Raw genomic sequence first — 23,135 nt, 5'->3', positions numbered from 1 at the left:
AAAGTCAGTTACATGGATAAGCTCCCCTTTAATTGCCTGCAGTGCTATAAATGTACACACACATATACTGATGCTAACAAACTAATAACATTTAATAAATTACCTCTTTTAAGGCATTCCATAGTTCCTTATCTGTATGTTCATTAAAAGGATCCAGATTTTTCCTCATTGTTTCCATGAATAAAACAGGCTCCTAAATAACCGAAAATAAGTAAATGTTATTAGTCCACTTTATCCATTTATTCCAGTATTTACAGAATTAAAATGAACAAAATCAAAATTCACTGAAATCCAGAGGGATGGTATTGGGAGGGAGGTGGGAGGGGGGTTCAGGATGGGGAACACATGTACACCCGTGGCAGATTCATGTTGATGTCTGGCAAAACCAATACATTATTGTAAAGTAATTAGCCTCCAATTAAAATAAATACATTTATATTAAAATCTTTAATAATAAGGTTGTAAATGCCTGTTTACAAAAACAGTATCTCTAAAATAATTTTCAGTTGTATAAACTGTGCTGCAAAATATCCACTTGACCATTGAACAGTAACAAAAGAATGCTGAGGTGTGTCACCTTAAGAAAAACCTGAAGAACAGAAAGGAAGATTTGATTTTTTTCAAGGCCTCCCTGGTAATACCTACCTAATAAAAAAAATGAGGATATAATTATTTGATAAATTATACACCAACAGCACTAGATAAATTGTCAATTCTGGTATGATACTAGGAAATAGCAAGAGCATGATTAGTTGAGGTTTGAAAGGGTTAATAGTCAGGCAGATATGGAGGCCAGGGTCTCCAAACATGGGGAGAAGGCAAAAAGGCACATTCCTTGGCATAGCAGGAGGTTTCTCAAATCCTGTGTTGCTATGGGGACTATCTAAAACTAACTTTTTCAAACCTCCAGCTCCTATCTGCTCAGCAAAACAGTATATCTTGCTCAAGGGAATATCCTGTCTTAAGCTATGTTAATGAAACAATGTATCTTTATTAGAAACCTGTTTTTCTTTAAAAACTAATGTCAACTGCTTTATGGATACAATTTATCTCACCCAGAGATACCTCAGTGGGAGACTGCTCCCCTCTTGCAGATGCTCTCTCAGGATGTATGTTATGGGAGAGGAGCCTGGTGCATTTCTCTCAGCCAGCCTTGTGTTTCTTTTATCTATGATTAGTAGCTCACTAACAATATATAATGCCTTGCTAAAGACTAGCAAGGGGGTACTCTCCTAGGCCCTCCCTTCCAGCACCTTTTGCTGGAAGCTTTCTATACTCCTGTTACATTTAAAAACTTTGCTACACAAAAGCTCTGAGTGGTCAAAAGTGGCTGTCTTTGGTCCTGGATTGAAATTCTCTCCTCTGGAAGCCAAGAATACTGACACCATTCACAGCTCACAGCCATAACCTTTCAGGTTTGTGCCTCAAAGCAGAACTATTAAATAGTTTCACACTGGCACTGAAGAATAAAGCAGGCTATTTTCTCTACTGGTAAAACAGCCTTCCCAGGATCTGGAACCTTTCCACATCTGTGAATGAAACATCTCCGCACATGCAAAGAGAATGTCAATTACGGGGGCCTAAGGCTTCTCTTTGGAGAAGGCAATGGCACCCCACTCCAGTGTTCTTGCCTGGAAAATCCCATGGACGGAGGAGCCTGGTAGGCTGCAGTCCATGGGGTCGCTAGGAGTTGGACACGACTGAGCGACTTCACTTTCACTTTTCACTTTCATGCATTGGAGAAGGAGATGGCAACCCACTTCAGTGTTCTTGGCTGGAGAATCCCAGGGATGGGGGAGCCTGGTGGACTGCCGTCTATGGGGTTGCACAGAGTCTAACACGACTGAAGCGACTTAGCAGCAAGGCTTCTCTTAGGGCCAAAGACTTGATGCTTTTGAACTGTGGTGTTAGAGAAGACTCTTGAGAGTTCTTTGGACTGCAACGAGATCAAACCAGTCCATCCTAAGGGAAATCAGTCCTGAATATTCATTGGAAGGACCAATGCTGAAGCTGAAACCAATACTTTAGCTACCTGATGCGAAGAACTCCTTGGAAAAGATCCTGATGCTGGGAAAGATTGAAGGCAAGAGGAGAATGAGATGACAGAGGATGAGATGGTTGGATGGCATCACCAGTTCGATGGACATGAGTTTGAGCATGCTTTGGGAGTTGGTGATGGACAAGGAAGCCTGGTGTGCTGCAGTCCATGGGGTCTCAAAGAGGCAGACACAACTGAGCAACTGAACTGAACTGAAGGCTCCTCTGTCTATGTAGAGATTACCTTTGAGTCTGCATCAGCTGGTCCCCACTTCTCTCACCTGTGTGTCAGATGACCTGCATCACAGAACCTCATTACTACCTGCAAGCACACTGACTGACACCGTGCACCTTAGCCAGGCACCATAGTAACCGTTTGCATGAGTTATTTTACGATAGGAGGTCCTGGTAAGGAACATGGAAATAATAAGCCACCACCAACCAGAAGAATTCAGGAAAGGTCAGAATGAGACACCACATGTCCGACCACCTCCCAGAATCCTTCACTCTGGCATCCATCTTGGCTGAACAAAGCATGCACCACCAGGAAGGACTCTGAGTCAGAATGATTGGCTAAAGACAACCCAGAAACTCATCCCATCACCTTAAAACCCAAGACTGCAAGCCATATGGCACAGGTGTTCTCCTGGGTTCCCTTACCCTACTGCTCTCCACCCGGGTGCCCTTTCCCAATAAAATCTCTTGCTTTGTCAGCACATATGTCTCCTCGGACAATTCATTTCTGAGTGTTAGACAAGAACCCAGTTTCAAGCCCTGGAAGGGGTCCCCCTTCTTGCAACAGTAGGTCACACAACCTTCATGTAAATATACACTACATTTTTTTTTCCTGAAAGTACAAATAAACCTCATTGAATAAGAGTTGGCTGGCAAAACAGTCAGGAAAACATTCTTATTCAATGTAACAATTTAAATGAAACATTAGTTTCAAAACTGTTTTTTCATTATGATTTAAAGATTATACTTTTTAAAATGTAATTCATTGTGTCATATTCAGTACTGACTTTTTCCTTTGTTACAAACATAACACAAAGTCATTTTACGTGTGACCCAAAAATAGCCACTCTGAATCAGAGCGTTTAGTGCAATAAATTGATAACCCCTCAACACAACCGCAGACAGAAAACTTCAGTCTTACTGGACCTTTGTATATGCTGCTGGAAGAATGACTATAAACTATATTGAAAAGACACCCTACCCACTAACTGAAGGTTAAAATGACCCAGGGCCCAGACAAAAACCATACAAGTGGTTACAAACGAGGCAGATAAAGCACAGTCTTTATCCTCATCATTTCAGTCCCAAAGCAAGAAACTGTCCTCTACTAAAGTATATCTAGAATATATCAGAGAAGTCAGAACAACTCTGATTCACCTTCTTCAGCCTACTGAAGAAAACTCAGGGAATGGAAATACCAAAGAGCAGAACGGGCTGTGTAAAAAATACTTAGCTTTTGCTTTGATTTAAAAGAAGAAGAAAAAAAAAACCCCATCAAACATAAAAATAAATCTATGTAACCACAATAAAGATGCTGTTGATCTGTGCCAACCTTTAGGCTACAATCATAAATAATGAATTCACAAGCAGTCTCACTTCAATTGAAAACATCTTATTTGTGCCAATAGGATAAGGAGTTCTATGTGTAGAATATCATCCAAAGAAGTTTTGAAATTCATTTTCCAGATCCTTTCAGATAAGCAGCTACTCCGTAAATACAATCTCACTTTGGTGTTCTTTCTGGGGAATATACTTAACTGCTTCACATTCTGAGCACAAAGGATGCACAGACTTCAGATACCTGTTCCACTTAAGGAAATTATCTAAGAAGTACTTTCATATTTTGCTTTTTCCTGAAATTTTGAACACAAATTGAGGAGTACCTTCCTAAGATTACACAGTATTTGTCTTTGAAAGTTCCCCCTAAAACTCCAGGACTGACTGTCTATGTCACCACTCCCCTGCCTCTGATTCCTAGGCAAGTCCTTGTTGCTGTCACATCTCCCCATTTCTGACCTGTTCATGATGGGGTCAATAGTGATGTGGGAGAGAGACACCATCCTGGAAGCTGCTGCTGCTCACAGGATCATAGGGCAGAGGGAGTCAGGGAAGATGATGCAGACCTGGATCACCTAAGTGGGGCAACTCAAAGAAACAGCACTGGGCTCCCCCTTTGCAGAGTCTGAGCTCAGCTTGCTAGGACTACTAAATCAAGGTCTTGAGAAAACAAGGATCACTGCTTCCTATTTGTTTGGGGAAAGAGGATCCTAAGTTTTCTGCTCTGAGACAAGTAACTTTAAGTAACCACAGTATCAGATTTTGCCCTGCTGGATTCTGGAGTTTGGAATCTCTCTAAATTGAAGTCCAGGCTTTGCCGCTTGGTAAGTTAAGTTTCCAGTGCCCCAGATTTAAAATCTGTAAGATAAGGATAACCATAGAATTCTTTTGAGCAAAAAGTGGGAGATGGTAGAGAAAGAGGGTAAAACATGTTAAAGTGAAAATCACTCAGTTGTGTCCGACTCTTTGTGACCCCATGGACTGCAGCATGCCAGCCTTCCCTGTCCATCACCAATGCCCAGAGCTAAGGACTCCACAAATGTTAGGGATTATTATCAATACCTATGTAACCTCTCAGAGCCTGAAACAAACACTAGAGCAGCAGAAATTAGAGACAGAGGCCCTGTCCTCAAGGAGAGGAAGAAAATAGTCAAGAATGTGAGGAGGGCTAAAAAAATACCAGAGATCTTCATGGGGGACTGGAAAGTATAAGTGGGTACAGGGTGGCGGTCAGGAAAGAACATTATGAGATGGGAATCAGAAATCAAAAGATAAAAAGGAAGTGATAGTCTCTCCTCTTGTTCCTTATTGAAAAGACAGATTTTTCTATTTTGCCTTTCCCTAAAACTCCTATTTTGCTAATTTTCTTTCCCTTCACTCTTTACATTTATATTAACAATGTGCTTTACACTATAAACAATAAATGTAAAGAAAATCACCCAAAACCACAAAAATATAAACAGAAATTAAGTAGCAAAATCAGTCCAGAATGTGTTACTCTTTTCACTTAACTAGAAGTAACACTGGAAAGTTCAATGCCCTGATCCTTAAGGATGGTAATAGGTGCTACTGACTGAGGATTCCTAAGAACTAGAAATGGGCCACAACTGTTTTCTTATCCAGTTATATCTTTACAGCAAATCTGTGCAGCAGTAATTCCTAGAACTGGTTTAAGGACCAGGATGATGAACCTTAGAAGCTGAATGACTTCATCAAGGCCCCATAGTCATATGAGGCAGAGCAGAAATAAAAATGTGGGTCATGTTTATACTTGATCTACACTTTTTTTTTTCTAATTTTATTTTTAAATTTTACATAATTGTATTAGTTTTGCCAAATATCAAAATGAATCCGCCACAGGTATACATGTGTTCTACACTTTTAAACACTCTATCACTGGCTGCCTCCTGAATGACTTTCTTGGACCTTTAAAACATTGCAAGATCTCTTCAGATTCTCTCTCTTGAGTCAACCATTACTGTACATTGGATATAAAAGCATATAAATGTTCTGTATTTACAATGGTTGGTGGATACAAAGCTTAATAATGTTTTGTAAGCAAACTCTCTGGAGTGTGTACCTAGAGCAGGCCCAAACGTAGGATGGAAACTGATGGAACAAATCCAAAACCTGGTGATGTCAAGGGATGTTTAGTCTTTGCTCACATGTACTGCTAAAATATTACTTGCAGAGCCAAGAATCATTTGGTGTTATATCTTTATTTATGGAGTACTTTTATATACACACACATACAAACTTTTCTTATCAAGAAGCAATAACAGGGCACATTTATAGATACTTTCATCCAAGGACATAAAAGTAATTTGCAGACGTGCTAATTATTTCCAAAACTAATTTCATCTGGCCCATTTCAGAGATGGGTACAATCAAAACATAAATCTTGGAAATTTAAACTCATTTTGCTCTTCTTGTTGTTCAGTCGTGTAGTCACCTCCAATTCTCTCACCCCATGGACCATCACCCAGAGTTTACTCAAACTAATTTCCATTGAGTTCTTCCTGTCTTCCATCTTTCTCAGCATCAGGGTCATTCCAATGAGTCAGATCTTCACAACAGGTGGCTAAAGTATTGGAGCTTCAGCTTCAGCATTAGTCCTTCCAAAATGAATATTCAGGACTGATTGTGTTTAGGATTGACTGGTTTGATCTCCTGGCTGAGCAAGGGAGTCTCAACAGTCTTCTCCACATCCACAGTTGGAAGGCATCAGTTTTTCAGTGCTCAGCCTTTTTTATGTCCAGCTCTCACATCCAAACATGACTACTGAAAAAATTAAAGCTTTGACTATACAGACCTTTGTAGACAAAGTAATGTCTCTGCTTTTTAATATGCTGTCTAGTTTAGTCATGACTTTTCTTCCAAGGAGCAAGTTTCTTTTAATTTCATGGCTGCAGTCACCATCTGCAGTGATTTTGGAGCCCCCAAAAATAAAGTCTCTAACTGTTTCCATTGTTTCTCTATTTCCCATAAAGTGATGGGACCAGATGCCATGATCTTTATTTTTGAATGTTGAGTTTTAAGCCAGCTTTTTCACTCTCCTCTTTCACTTTCACTCTTGCCTTCATCAAGAGGCTCTTTAGTTCCTCTTTGCTTTCTACCATAAGGGTGGTGTCATCTGTGTATCTGAGGTTATTGATATTTCTCCCAGCAATCCTGATTTCAGCTTGTGCTTCATTCAGTCCAGCATTTCACATGATGTACTCTGCATATAAGTTAAATAAGCAGGGTAACAATATACAGCCTTGACATACTGCTTTCCCAATTTGGGACTGGTCTCCTGTTCCATGTCTGGTTCTAACTGTTGCTTCTAGAACTGCATACAGGTTTCTCAGGAGGCAGATAAGGTGGCCTGGTATTCCCATCTCCTTAAGAATTTTCCACGGTTTGTTGTGATCTACACAAAATCTTTAGTGTCGCCAGTGAAGCAGAAGGAGATGTTTTTCTGGAATTCTCTTGCTTTTTCTATGATCCAGTGGATGTTGGCAATTTGATCTCTGGTTTCTCTGCCTTTTCTAAACCTGGCTTGGACATCTGGAAGTTCAAGGTTCATGTATTGTTGAAGCCTAGCTTGAAGGATTTTGAGAATTACTTTGCTAGAATGTGAAATGAGTACAATTGTTCATTAGTTTGAACATTTCTTGGCATTGTCCTTCTTTGGGATTGGAATGAAAACTGACCTCTTCCACTCCTGTGGCCACTGCTGAGTTTCCAAATTTGCTGGCATACTGAGTGCTGCACTTTTACAGCATCATCTTTGAGGCTTTGAAATAGCTCAGCTGGAATTCCATCAACTCCACTATTTTTTTTTTTCATAGTGATTCTTCCTAAGGCCCACTTGATTTCATACTTCATGATGTCTGGCTCTAGGTGAATGATCCTACCATCACAATTATCCAGGTCATAAAGATTTTTTTGTATAGTTCTTCTGTGTATTCTTGCCACCTCTTCTTAATATCTTTTGCTTCTGTTAAGTCCATGCCATTTCTGTCCTTTATTGTGCCTATCTTTGCATGAAATGTTCCCTTGGTATCTCTAATTTTCTTGAAGAGATCTCTAGTTTTTCCCATTTTGTTGATTTCCTCTATTTCTTTGATTGTGTGCCTAAAAAAGCTCTCTTATCTCTCCTTGCTATTCTCTGGAACTCTGCATTCAAATGGGTATATCTTTCCTTTTCTCCTTTGCCTTTATCATCTCTACTTTTCTCAGCTTTTTGTAAGGCCTCCTCAGACAACCATTTGCCTTTTTGTATTTCTTTTTCCTGTGCATGGTTTTGATCATCAATTTATTTCCTACCATAATCACTAAGTGATGAACCTAATAGATAGAGAGAATCTTAAAATATAGATTTTATGTGCTGAAAATTTCTTCCCATTTTTCCTGAAAGGGATTTTTTTTTTAATTTAAATTGTGGTGAAAGTCACTCAGTTGTGTCTGAATCTTTGTGACCCAATGGACTGTATAGTCCATGGAATTCTCCAGGCCAGAGTATTGGAGTGGGTAGCCTTTCCCTTCTTCAGGGGATCTTCCCAACCCAGGTCTCCCACATCGCAGGCAGATTCTTTACCAGCTGAGTCACAAGGGAAGCCCTAATTGCGGTAAAATACACATAAAATTTTCTGCTTAACCACTTTAAGTGTACAGTTCAGTGCTATTAAACACATTCCCATTGTCATAGAGCCATCACTACAATCCAGGCATAGAATTTCTTTTATCTTTCAAAACTGAAACTCTGTACCTATTAAACAACTACTCCCCTCCCCTTTGTCCTTGCAATTCCTGGTAACCCTCTCTCTTGTTTCTGTCTCCATGAATTGACTACACTAGGTACCTCACATTAGTAGAATAATACAATATTTGTCATTTGTGACTGTATTATTTCACTTAGTACAATGATCTCAAGGTTTTTCTGTGTTGTAGCATGCCTCAGAATTTCCTTCCTTTATAAGGCTGAATAATATTCCATGAGAAACTACTATAGTCCTGAAATCTGACTTCAATTGATCTGCAGCTATGGATTTGTGATGGTGGCTTTAAGAGCACAGTGTATTGAGGACACCAGGGCTGATTGCCTGCATTCTCATAGTTGATGCAGAGCCAAGGATAGTGCCAAAAGAATGTATTTCATGAGCCCACACAATAGGTGACAGGTTACACCAGGGAACCCACTCCTTGGTGGACAGTTCTAGCACAGGAATACTCAATGGTTCCTCTCCCAGTGGGAGAGCTCCAGGTCTGCCTACACTGCAGCTCAGAAACAGATACGGGGACTTCTACTATAATACGTGAACCATGAACTTCCAGATGTTCAAGCTGGTTTTAGAAAAGGCAGAGGAACCAGAGATCAAATTGCCAACATCCGCTGGATCATGGAAAAAGCAAGAGAGTTCCAGAAAAACACCTATTTCTGCTTTATTGACTATGCCATACCTTTGACTGTGTGGATCACAATAAACTGTGAAAATTCTGAAAGAGATGGGAATACCAGACCACCTGACCTCCCTCCTGAGAAATGTGTATGCAGCTCAGGAAGCAACAGTTAGAACTGGACATGGACCAACAGACTGGTTCCAAATAGAAAAAGGAGTATGTCATGCTGGGAGCCGGCAGTGAGGAGCTCCACCCATGGCAAAGGTCATGAGGAAGGAGGCTCGGCATACACAAAGGCGGGATCAAGCCTCCAGAAGTCCCCCTGGAAATTCTCGAGCATCTACCCCCTAAACCAGAGTCTGCCTACTTTCTGCTTTGTGCTCTCACCTACACCTCTGACTTTATGGGGGGATATCCCCCACTACCTCTCTCTGAAAAAAGAGTTAACTTACAGCTCCAGTTAATAATTCTTGGGTGGGACAGTGTTTCAACCTACAAACTCCTTTGGAAGTCCTCTAGCCTGCCTGAATAGGTTTTTCCGGCCACATGTGATTGTTCAGAGTCTCCCAACTGTGAGAGGCATGAGATGTTCTAAACTGTCTAAATACAGATTCCTTTGAGCAGTTAAAAGATTGATTAGAAATTGTATTGGTGAAGGGTTTTTCACTTTTTGGGCCAATATTTGCTGCTAAGTCTCCATATCCCTTACCTACTGTGTCCCTGGCAGTGTATTGATTAATATAATTGGTGTAAGTAGTAGCTTTAATGTTTGTAACCTTGGACCCTTGAGTTAATTCTTTTTCTTGTTATAGCCCACCACACCTTTGCCCTATAGGAATGCAACTTTATCTAATACTTTTGGAGGGTGGCACCTGACTAATCACCTTTAGAGAAAAATAAGTTTTCTGAAGAAAGGATCTTAAAATGTTAACAGGCCTCCGGGCCAGAAGATGATGCAAATCACCCAAACTTTTGCATATAAGTTTTCAGGAAGAAAGCCTGGCTTACTGCATGACTCTACCCCTTCCCCCATTATCCTCTATGCATAACTTAAGGTATAAAAACTACTTTGGAAAATAAAGTGCGGGCCTTATTCACCAAAACTTGGTCTCCTCATGTCGTTCTTTCTCTCACCTTCTGGCTGAATTATTCAGTCTCTTTTCTCCACTGAATTTCCTCACTGAGCTACCCTTATTTAACCACTCTTTATATCTTTAATTAACATTTAAATAAGCTGTTGTTTCCTGATTGCCGAAGCCTTCTCCCCTTCGAATTCCCTGGATCCACCAGGGCTGGACCCCGGCAATGTCAAGGCTGTATATTGTCACCCTACTTATTTAACTTATATGCAGAGTACATCATGAAAAACTCTGGGCTGGAAGAAGTACAAGCTGGAATCAAGATTGCTGGGAGAAATATCAATAACCTCAGATATGCAGATGACACCACCCTTATGGCAGAAAGTGAAGAGGAACTAAAAAGCCTCTTGATGAAAGTGAAGGAGGAATATGAAAAAGCTGGCTTAAAGCTCAACATTCAGAAAACCAAGATCATGGCATCTGGTCCCACCACTTCATGGGAAATAGATGGGGGAACAGTGGAAACAGTGTCAGACTTTATTTTGGGGGGCTCCAAAATCACTGAAGATGGTGATTGCAGCCATGAAATTAAAAGACACTTATCCCTTGGAAGGGAAGTTATGGCCAACCTAGATAGCATATTGAAAAGCAGAGACATTACTTTGCCAATAAAGGTCCATCTAGTCAAGGCTATGGTTTTTCCAGTGGTCATGTATGGATGTGAGAGTTGGACTGTGAAGAAAGCTGAGCACCAAAGAATTGATGCTTTTGAACTGTGGTGTTGGAGAACACTCTTGAGAGTCCCTTGGACTGCAAGGAGATCCAACCAGTCCATTCTAAAGGAGATCAGACCTGGGTATTCTTTGGAAGGAATGATGCTAAAGCTGAAACTCCAGTACTTTGGCCACCTGATGCGAAGAATTGACTCATTGGAAAAGACTCTGATGCTGTGAGGGATTGAGGGCAGGAGGAGAAGGGGATGACAGAGGATGAGATGGCTGGATGGCATCACCGACTCAATGGACATGAGTCTGAGTAAACTCTGGGAGTTAGTAATGGACAGGGAGGCCTGGCATGGTATGATTCATGGGGTCGCAAAGAGTTGGACACGACTGAGTGACTGAACTGAACTGACTCTAATAACTGGGAAGCAGACCCTTTCCCTGAGAGGACTATGAAACCACAGAGCAAAGAGGAAGCTCCACACAACATCAAGTGCAGGCTTTGGTCACCACACCAGGCATACCCCCTATAGAGGGGATAGCCACCAGCACACACTGAGGAAAGATGCAGGAGGCATCCATAATGGTAATAAAAACAGTCTCACACTAAAAACATTAAACTCACACAATCGAAATAGGGACATTCCCATATAAAAACATCCTTGCCAGACCACAGTAGATAACTCTTTCTCTTAAATTCCTAGAGTAAGAGAAATATAAGCAAAATGAAGAAGCACAGAAACCACTCCTAATCAAAAGATCAAGAGCAATCCCCTGAAAGAATGATGAAACAGATTTCTTCAGTCTAATAGACTCTGAGTTCAAAAAGAAAGAAATGAAAATTCTGAAGAAATTAAGAAAGACTATCAATAGAAATGTAGATGACTCTAAAAGTGAACTAGAAACTACAATGAGGAACCAAAAAAAATTAGAAAACTTATTTTCTGAGGCAAAAGCTGAGCTACAGTCTTGCTGAAGCTAAAGCTCCAATACTTTGGCCAAGTGATGTGAAGAGCTGACTCATTAGAAAAGACCAGATGCTGAAAAAGACTGAAGGCAAAAGAAGAAGAGGCTAGCAAAGCATGAGATGGTTTGATAGCATCACCAACTCAATGGATGTGAATTTGAGTAATCTCTGGGAGACAGAGGAGCCTGATGTGCCACAGTCCAAGGGGTTGCCAGAGTCTGACATATCATAGCAACTGAACAACAAACAATATAGACAATAAATAGCAAATTGCAGAAGAATGAATACATGATATGGAAGTTAGAACAATGGAAATCACCAAATCAGAACAGCAGATGGACAAATAAAAAAATGAAAGCAATTGCGATCCTATGGAACAATATAAAGTGTGCCAATCTATACATGATGGGGATCCCAACAGGAAAATAAAGAGAAAATTGGAAATAAAAATGTTTTTGAAGAAAGTAGGGCTTAAAACTTCCCAAATCTAAAGAAGGAACCAAATATTCAAGTACAGAAAGAACAGAAGGTCCCAAACTAGATAGATAGAAACAGATCTACACAAAAACATATTTAAAATGGCAAAAGTTAAAGAAAGTATTATAAAGGCGGCAAGAGAAAAAGAGTTAATTACAAGGTAATTTCCATAAGGCTATCAGTTGATTTCTCCATAGAAATCAAGAGGTGGCCAAATACATTCAATGTACTGGAAGGGAAAAACCTGCAACCTAGGATACTCTACCCAACAAAATAATCATTTAGAATATGAAAGGTAAAGAATTTCTTAGACAAGCAAAAACTAAAAGGATACAGTAATAGTAAGCCTATCCTAGAAGATATATTGAAAGTTTTCTCTAAATAAAAAAGCAAGCAAATAAAAAAAAAAAAGAAAGAAAATCACAATTGGAAAATAAATCACTTAAATAATCCAGTATATAGACTTAAAAAAATTTTTTTTGGTGAAAGCAATGATAACTACAATGAACAGTAAAAGGGTAAACATGAAGATGTGAAGCAGAACATGAAAATCACAAAATGTGGGGGAGGAAAGTAAGAAAATGTAGATTTTTCTTAGAATGCATTTGAGCCTAATATGACTACCAATCTAAAATAAGTGTCATCAGCTATAGGAAGAGGTTAATATACTTGTAAAACAAATCAAAAACATACAGCAGACTCACAAAAACCAAAAAGAAGAAAGCATAAGCACAATACAAAAGAAAACCATCAAATCAAAGAAGGAAAATCAAATGAAAGATGAAATACAAAACTAACTGGAAACAAATACATATCTATTGATAATTACTTTAAATGTCAATGGACTAAATGCTCATATAAAAAGACAAAGAGTGGCAGATTGGATTAAAAAAAAAAAAAAAAGAATCTATAATTTGTTGCCAGTGTGAGACATGCAACAGGGCAAAGGACACATGTAGACTGAAAGTGAAGGGATAAAAAAAAGGTATTTCATGCAAATGGAAATGACAAGGAAGTGGGAGCTCACAATATTCATGTCAGACAAAAAAGACTTTAAGACAAAGGCCATAAAGGAAGACAAAAAAGGAAATTATATAATCATAAAAGGGCTAATACAAGAAGAGGATATTACATTCATCAACATAAATGCACCTAATATAGGAACACCCAAATTCATAAAACAAATACTAACTGAAATAAAGGTAGAAGCTGACAGAAACACAGTAATAGTAGGAGACCTTAACACCCCACTGACATCAATGGACAGATTTCCCAGACAGAAATCAATACAGCAACAGCGATCCTAAATTATATATTAAAATAGTTAGACTTAACTGATATTTTCAGGATATTACATTACAACCCCCCAAAACACAGAGTATAAATTTTCAAGTGTACATAGAACATTCCCTAGAATAGACCACATACTAGGGCATAAAACAAGCCTCAACAAATTTGAAAGAAAATAAATTATTTGAAGCATCTTTTTTGGCCACAAGGTCATGAAACTAGAAATCAAACATGGAAAGAGAAATGAGGAAAGCATAATTATATGGAGACTATGTAATATGTTACTAAAACAAACAGTGGGTCAATGATGACATCAAAGAAAAATTTTATACCTTGAGACAAATAACAGTGAAAACACAACCAGACAAAACCTACAGGATGAAGCAAAAGCAGTTCTTAGAAGGAATTTCATAGCAATACAGATCTTCCTTAGAAAGAAAGAAAAAGAAAAAAAAAAAGCAAGTAAATAGCTTAACCTATCACCTAGGAATTAAGGAAAAAAAAGAACAAACAAAACCTAAAGTCAGCAGAAGGAAGGAAAAAATAAAGATCAGAGAGGAAATATATAGGGATTAAAAAATCAAGAAAACCTAGAGCTGTTTCTTTGAAAGGGTAAAAAAAAAAAGAATTGACAAACCTTTGTCTAGTCTCAACAAGAAGAAAAGAGAGGACATAAGTAAACAAAAAGAAACAGGAGAAATAAGACCTTATATTGTAGAAATAAAAAAGAGAGAGAATACTACAAAGATTTAGATGCCAACAAATTTGAGAGGTTAGAATAAATGGACAAGTTTCTAGAAACCCAGTGTGCATCAAAACCGAATCAAGAAGAAACAGATAATTTGAGCACACTACACACTAGAAGTAAAACAGATTCTGCAATATTTTTTTAAAAATCCCTGCAAATAAAGTCCATGAAAAGATGTCTTCACTGGGGAATTCTACCGAACATAAAAAGAAGAACCTATACCAATCCTTATCAAGCTCTTCCAAAAGACAGAAAATGAGGGGACACTCCCAAAGTCACTCTATGAGGCCACGACTACACTGATACAAAAACCAGACAAAGACACTAACAAAAAAGAAAATGACAGCTTAATAACTTAGATGAACATAGATGCAAAATTTCTCAACAAAATATTAGGAAACTAAATCCAACAACAGATAAAAGAAGATTAGGCATCATGACCAAGTTGGGTTCTTCCCAGGGCACAAAGATTGTTCAACACACACAGGCCAATCAACGTGACACACCACATCAACAGAAGGGAAAGACAAAAACCACATGGCCATTCCAATAGATGTATAAAAAGCATCTGATATCCATCCATGATGAAGAAAAGGCCTACCAAAGTGGGTATAATGGGAAAATATCTTAACCTTACTAAAAGCTATTTATGACAAACCCACAGCTAACATACAACTCAACAGTGAGAAGCTGAAACCCTCACACTAAAATATGGAACAAGAAAAGGATGCCCATTCTCACCATTTTTATTCAACATAGTATTGGAAGTCCTAGTCACAGGAATGAGTCAAGAAAAAAAAAAAGGTATCCAAATGAAAAAGAAGTGGGAAAACTGTCCTTATTATGTAGATTATATGTTACATAGAACATTCTAAAGACTCCCCACAAAAACTCTTAGAACCAATAAATGAATTCAGCAAGATAGCAGGATACAAGATTAACATAAAGAAATCAGTTATATTTCATTACACTAACAATGAAATATCAGAAAGGGGATATAATAAAAAAAATATTAAAAAAAAAGCAATCTCTTTTAAAATGGCATCTACAAGCTAAAATACTTAGAAACAAATCTCATCAAGGAGTGAAAGAGTTCTTTGCTAAGAATAAACAACATTGATAAAGGAAATTAAAGATGATTCAAAGAAATGGAAAAATACCCCATGCTCCTGAATTAGAATAATTAATATTATTAAAATGGCCATGCTACCCAAAGCAATCTACAGGTTTAAAATGATTCCTATCAAATATTTCACAGACTAGAAAAAATCACCATAAAATTTAAATGAAACCATAAGAGATCAAGCATTGCCAAAACAATCCTGAAGAAAAATAACGAAGCAGGAGTCATAGCCCTCCCAGACTTCAGACCACACTACAAAGTTACAATAATCAAAACGTATGGTATTGGCATGAAAATAAACATATAGATCAATGGAAAATAATAGAGACCCTAGAAATGAATCCATACACTTACACTCAGATAATCTTCAATAAGTAATGCAGGATTATGTAATAGAGAAAAGACTGCCTCTTCAGATTCCTACTATGGGAATCTGGACTGCTACATATGAATCAATGAAGTTAGAGCACACTCTTACCATACCCCAAAATGACTTAAAGATTTAAATATAAGACATGACACCATAAAACCTTCAGAGGACAACATAGACAAAACATTCTTTGACATGAATCATACCAATGCTTTATGTCAGTCCCCCAAGGGAATAGAAATAAAAGGAAAAATAAACAAATGGGGCCTAATCAAATGTACAAACTTTTGCACAGCAAAGGAAATCATAAACAAAAGGAAAAGACAACCTATGGATAGGAGAAAGTATTTGAAAATTTTGTGACCAATAAGTGCTTCATTTCCAAAATATACAGTTAATATATATAACTCAACAACAACAAAAAAAACCCAAACAACCCCAACTGAAAAATGAGCAGAATATCTAAGTAGCAGAAGGCAGTATTGGAGACTCCTTAAAAAAACAAGGAATAAAACCACCATATGACACAGCAATCTCATTCCTAGTCACATACCCTGAGGAAACCAAAATTGAAAAAGACACGTGTATTCTGTTGTTCATTTCAGAACTATTTACAATAGCTGTAACATGGAAGCAATCTAAATTTCCATCAACAGATGAATGGATAAAGTTGTGGTACATTTCTGTGAAGAAGACACACATTGGCCAACAGGCACAACAAAAGATGCTTAAAATTGCTAATCACTAGAGAAATGCAAACAACACTGAGGTACTACTTCACACTGGTCAGGATGGCCATGATTTAAAAGTCTACAAATAAGAAATGCTGGAGAGGATATGGAAAAAAGGCAACTCTATTACAATTTTGGTGGGAATGTAAATTGATACAGCCTCTATGGAAGATGGTATGGAGATTGCAAAACTAATACAATTACGCAAAGTTTAAAAATAAAATTTTTTAAAAAATAAAAAAAAAAACCTACAAATAGTTTAGTCAGGTCCCACTTGTTTACTTTTGTTTTTATTTCCATTACTTTAGGAGGTGGGTCATAGAGGATCAGATCTTGCTTTGATTTCCCCAAAGAAGACATACAAATGGCTAACAAACACATGAAAAGATGCTCAACATCGCTCATTATTAGAGAAATGCAAATTAAAACTACAAAGAGACATCACCTCACGCTGGTCAGAATGGCCATCATCAGAAAGTCTACAAACAATAAATGCTGGAGAGGGTGTGGAGAAAAGGGTACACTCTTGCACTCTTGGTGGGAATGTAAGTTGATACAGCCACTATGGAAGACGGTATGGATATTCTTTTAAAACCTAGGAATAAAACCACCATATGACCCAGTAATCACACTCCTAGGCATATACCCTGAGGAAATCAAAATTGAAAAAGACACATGTATCCCATTGTTCGTGGCAGCACTATTGACAATAGCTATAACATGAAGCAACCTAGATTTCCATAAACAGATGAATGGATAAAAAAGTTGTGGTATATATACACAGTGGAATATTACTCAGCCGTGAAGAGGAATGGTTTTGAGTCAGTTCTGATGGGGTGGATGAACCTAGAACCTATTACACAGAGTGAAGTAAGTCAGAAAGAGAAATATAAATATGGTATTCTAATGTATATACACAGAATCTAGAAAAATGGTACTAACAATCTATGCACAGGGCAGCAGTGGAGAAACAGATATGGAGAATAGACCTGTGGACACAGGGAGAGGGGAGGAGAGGGTGAAATGCATGGAAAGAGTAACATGGAAACTTACATTACCATGTGTAAAATAGACGGCCAATGGGAATTTGTTGTATGGCTAAGGAAACTCAAACAGAGGTTCTGTATCAACCTAGAGGAGTGGGATGGGGAGGGAGATGAGAGGAAGGGGAAAAAAAAAAAAAAAAAAACTACAGAGTTGCCATATGGTCCAGCAATCCCACTCCTGGGCATATATCCAGGAAAAAACTGTATTTCAAAATATACATGCATCTCTATGTTTACAGCAGCACTATTCATAATAGCCAAGACATGGAAGGAACCTATTAATAAATGTGCATTAATAGATGAATGGATAAAGAAGATGTTTTATATATATATATATATATATATATATATATATGTAATGAAATACTACTCAGCCATAAAAACAATGCAATAATGTCATTTTCAACAACATTGCTGGACCTAGAGACTACCATAATGTATGAAATAAGTTAGAAAGACAAACATCGTATGATATCATTTATATGTGTAATTTAAAATATGAAACAAATGAACTTATCTACAAAACAGAAACAGACTCACAGATAGAGAACAGACTTGTGGTTGCCACAGGAATGGAGCAGGGGGGAGGGATGGACTGAGAGTGTGGGATTCACAGATTGATACTATTATGTATACAGTGTATAGACAACAAAGTCATACTGTTGCACAGGGAAGAATATTTAATATCCTGTAATAAATAACCATATCCATAAAAACATCTACTTCTGCTTTATTGACTACACCAAAGCCTTTTGACTGTGTGGATCACAACAAACTGTGGAAAATTCCTAAAGAGATGGGACTAACAGACCACCTTACGTGCCTTCTGAGAGATACATATGCAGGTCCAGATGCAACAATTAGAACTGGACATGGAAAAAAAAGACTGCTTCTAAATCAGGAAAGGCACACATCAAGGCTATATTTTGTCACCCTGCTTATTTAACTTATATGCAGAGTACATCATAAGAAATGCAGGGCTGGATGAAGCACAAACTGGAATCAAGATTACCAGGAGAAATATCAGTAACTTCAGATATGCAGATGACACCACCCTTATAGCAGAAAGTGAGGAGGAACTAAAGAACCTCTTGATTAAAGTGAAAAAGGAGAGTGAAAATGTTGGCTTAAAATTCAACATTCAGAAAACTAAGATCATGGCCTCTAGACCCATCTCTTCACGGCAAATAGATGGGGAAACAATGGAAACAACGACAGACTTTATTTTCTTGGGTTCCAAAAAACACTGCAGATGTTGACTGCAGCCATGAAATTAAAAGACTCTTACTCTGTGGAAGAAAAGCTATAACTAACCTAGATAGCATATTAAAAAATACAGGCATTACTTTCCCAATGAATGTCCATCTAGTCAAAGGTATGGTTTTTTCAGAAGTCATGTATGAATGTGAGAATTGGACTATAAAGAAAGTTGAGTGCTGAAGAATCGATGCTTTTGAAGTGTGGGGTTGGATAGGACTCTTGAGAGTCCCTTGGACTGCAAGGAGATCAAAACAGTCAATCCTAAAGGAGATCAAACCTGAATGTTCTTTGGAAGGACTGATGCTGAAGCTGAATCTCCAATACTTTGGCCAACTGATTCATAGGAAAAGACCTTGATGCTGGAAAAGACTGAAGGCAGGAAGAGAAGGGGACGATGGAGGATGAAATGGTTGGATGGCTCACTGACTCGATAGATATGAGTTTGAGCAAGCTCTGGCAGTTGGTGATGGACAGGGAAGTCTGCGTGCTGCAGTCCATGGAGTCACAAAAAGTCAGACATAACTGAGCAACTGAACTGAACCAAAAACTGAAATAAATCATAGTGGAAACAACATGAAAAGTATATATGTATAAACTGAATCACTTTGCTGTACAGTAGAAACTAACACAACATTGTATATTAACTATATTTCAATATAAAATATATATATTTTTAAATCTGGTATGTGATTAGATTATCTGTTGAAAATACCTGCTGCTAAAAATATGCTCTACTGGGGGCAAAAGGATCAACATTTTTATCCAATTTGAAAACAAATAAAAATCAAATTCAAATCATTTAAACTTGGTGCCTTATAAAAAGAACATATGAGAATGCTCTGATGTGCATACCTGTAGTATGATTGACATTTTCTTCCTTAAATTGTGAAGTCCAGTGGCTTGTATCCAACAGCTATCAACTGAAAGTAAGCCTTCAAATTCTGACAATCGAAAAACCGCAGAAAAAATAGAACTTTTCCCAGCTCCTGTTCTTCCCACAATGCCAACCTGTAATGAGATCCAGAAGGGATTAAAAATTAACAACATGCAACAAACCTAGGAGAAATCCTGTCAGTTGTGAAAGAATTTTTAAAGTCTATGTAGAATGTAGTCTAAACATTTCTCAGTCAATTCAACTGTTGAAATTTGGGCCCAGATAATTCATTATTGGGGGATAATTAATTATAGTTGGTTTTGTCTGGATATATGCCCAAAATCTTGTATATTGTAGGATTTTCAGTAGTATTTTGGACTCTAACCACTAGAAACCAGAAACATTCCTCACATTTCGGCAACCAAAAATGCCAGACATTGACAAATGTCCCCTAGTTGAGACCCTGTGTCTCAAAGAAGAGTTAATAATAACAGAATTAATCTATAGGCAGTGAAAAGCCAGCAGTCTCCTAAGTGATCCATAAAAATTAAGTTTAAATTATGTTTATTCCTAATGTCTGGGTATTTCTATGTTGAGAATTATGTGGATAATTTTACAGCAGTGTTAACAAGTCAGAAGTGTTATACACAAATAACTATCCATTTTCTGAGAGTTCTATTATTTGAGAGGATTTTTTTTTTGGTAGAAAAATTAAGTCACTTCCTAACATTAAATACCTTAATGACATTCTGTCCTTGAAGAAAACATCTTACAATTGTAAAACACAGGTCTCGCTGTCTTAATGGGCAGCAGCCAATAGGCAAAATTCACATAATGAGATTAACAATACAATTAATATTTGCTGCTGCTGCTGCTGCTAAGTCGCTTCAGTCGTGTCCGACTCTGTGCGACCCCATAGACGGCAGCCCATCAAGGCTTCCCTGTCCCTGGGATTCTCCAGGCAAGAACACTGGAGTGGGTTGCCATTTCCTTCTCCAATGCATGAAAGTGAAAAGTGAAAGTGAAGTCGCTCAGTCGTGTCCGACTCTTTGCAACCCCATGGACTGCAGCCCACCAGCCTCCTCCGTCCATTGCTAGTTATACAGAAACTGTCACCTCAGCACTTCAAAAGGGATTTTATAAACCAGCTGATATCTACAATCACATCTTAGAAAGACACATGTGAAGTATCACTCTATTTATCAAAACCAAAGCAACGAGAAATTAAGTGAACTAACAGTATATTCTCTTCTTTTCACAGCTATTTGTAAGGCCTCCGCAGACAGCCATCTTGCTTTTTTGCATTTCTTTTCCATGGGGATGGTCTTGATCCCTGTCTCCTGTACAATGTCACGAACTTCAGTCCATAGTTCATCAGGCACTCTATCTATCAGATCTAGGCCCTTAAATCTATTTCTCATTTCCACTGTATAATCATAAGGGATTTAATTTAGGTCATACCTGAATGGTCTAGTGGTTTTCCCTACTTTCTTCAATTTAAGTCTGAATTTGGCAATAAGGAGTTCATGATCTGAGCCACAGTCAGCTCCCGGTCTTGTTTTTGCTGACTGTATAGAGCTTCTCCATCTTTGGCTGCAAAGAATGTAATCAATCTGATTTCGGTGCTGACCATCTGGTGATGTCCATGTGTAGAGTTTTCTCTTGTGTTGTTGGAAGAGGGTGTTTGTTGTGACCAGTGCATTTTCTTGGCAAAACTCTATTAGTCTTTGCCCTGCTTTATTCTGTATTCCAAGGCCAAATTTGCCTGTTACTGCAGGTGTTTCTTGACTTCCTACTTTTGCATTCCAGTCCCCTATAATGAAAAGGACATCTTTTTGGGGTGTTGGTTCTAAAAGGTCTTGTAGGTCTTCATAGAACCGTTCAACTTCAGCTTCTTCAGCATTACTGGTTGGGGCATAGACTTGGATTACTGTGATATTGAATGGTTTGCCTTGGAAACGAACAGAGATCATGCTGTCGGTTTTGAGATTGCATCCAAGTACTGCATTTCAGACTCTTTTGTTGACCATGATGGCTACTCCATTTCTTCTTAGGGATTCCTGCCCCCAGTAGTAGATATAATGATCATCTGAGTTAAATTCACCCATTCCAGTCCATTTTAGTTCGCTGTTCCCTAGAATGTCGACCTTCACTCTTGCCATCTCTTGTTTGACCACTTCCAATTTGCCTTGATTCACGCACCTGACATTTCAGGTTCCTATGCAGTACTGCTCTTTACAGCATCGGACCTTGCTTCTATCACCAGTCACATCCACAGCTGGGTATTGTTTTTGCTTTGGCTCCATCCCTTCATTCTTGCTGGAGTTATTTCTCCACTGATCTCCAGTAGCATATTGGGCACCTACTGACTTGGGGAGTTCCTGATTTGATGGACGTGAGTCTGGGTGAACTCCAGGAGTTGGTGATGGACAGGGAGGCCTGGCGTGCTGCAATTCATGGGGTCGCAAAGAGTTGGACACGACTGAGTGACTGAACTGAACTGAACAGTATATTCAAAGATCAACATAAAGCATAGACAGAGGAGCCTGGCAGGCTTCAGTCCTTGAGGTTGCAAAAAGACGAACACACTAAGCACGTGTAAGAGATAAATAAAGCAGGTAAAATGCTGTTGAGGAATGTAACTGTGTTGAAAAAGCCAGCTTTTAGCTGACTGCATTCAAACGTATGCATAAACTGGCTTTTTTTTTTTTTTAAACCAATAAGTTTGCCCAACTGATGATTCCTGGTGGAAGCTTCCCAAGAGATAATTTCATTTCTGTTTAAGAATCTGGAATCAGTGAGGGATGTAAGACATGCTTTCAGTCATTTGTAAATTAATTCAGTAAATTTTAAAAACTCAAGCCTTTAAACAGAGAAGTTAGACCTTTCTGAGGACAGATTGCATGTTGGGAATATCACATACTCAAAATGTCAGCAAATTTGGAAAACTCATCAGTGGTCACAGGACTGGAAAAGATCAGTTTTCATTATAAAAAGAATTTGTTTTTATAGAGATTAAATATAAGAGTCAGACATGACTGAGGGACTAACAAACACACACATAGTAAAAGGGGCTTCAGTTTATTTATCCTGGTAGTCATTTTGTACCTTATGGTAAACTGTAATTTATGTAACTTAAATGGGTCATTCTCTACATACAGGTAGGTTTTAATGTGTATATATGTGACTTATATGTTCTGTGTATAGGCATATTTCAAAGATATTGTGGATTTGGTTCCAGACCACCTCAATAAAGTGAACACCACAAAATAAGGTGAGTCATACAAATATTTTTGTTACTCTGTGCATATTAAAGTTATGTTGATACTGTAATGTAGTTTACTAACTGTCTAAAAGCATTATGTCTAAAAAGCAATGTATTGATGCATACCTTAATTTTCAAATACTTTATTGCTAAAAAGTGATGCACTCAATATGTCAGCAAATTTGGAAA

At 38.1% G+C, this 23,135-nt stretch overlaps 1 protein-coding gene across 1 annotated transcript in view; it reads right to left on the bottom strand.

Annotated features, from left to right (window-relative positions):
- The window catches only part of LOC147361911 (ATP-binding cassette sub-family C member 4-like), a 195,923-nt gene that overhangs the window by 39,121 nt on the left and 133,667 nt on the right, over window positions 1-23,135 (bottom strand). Inside the window, exons 26-27 of the mRNA XM_086330226.1 lie at window positions 19,660-19,815; window positions 104-193 (exon numbers count right to left, since the gene is read on the bottom strand). Coding sequence (XP_086186352.1) covers window positions 104-193; window positions 19,660-19,815 — 246 coding nt within the window. The remainder of the gene's footprint in view (window positions 1-103; window positions 194-19,659; window positions 19,816-23,135) is intronic.

The sequence above is a fragment of the Bos grunniens genome, chromosome 12 (genome assembly GCF_055505025.1).
Source record: "Bos grunniens cultivar Pamir isolate PY7600 chromosome 12, Bosgru_T2T1.0, whole genome shotgun sequence".
In the NCBI taxonomy this organism is placed as follows: Eukaryota; Metazoa; Chordata; class Mammalia; order Artiodactyla; family Bovidae; genus Bos; species Bos grunniens.
This window is presented reverse-complemented; position numbering and strand designations above follow the sequence as displayed.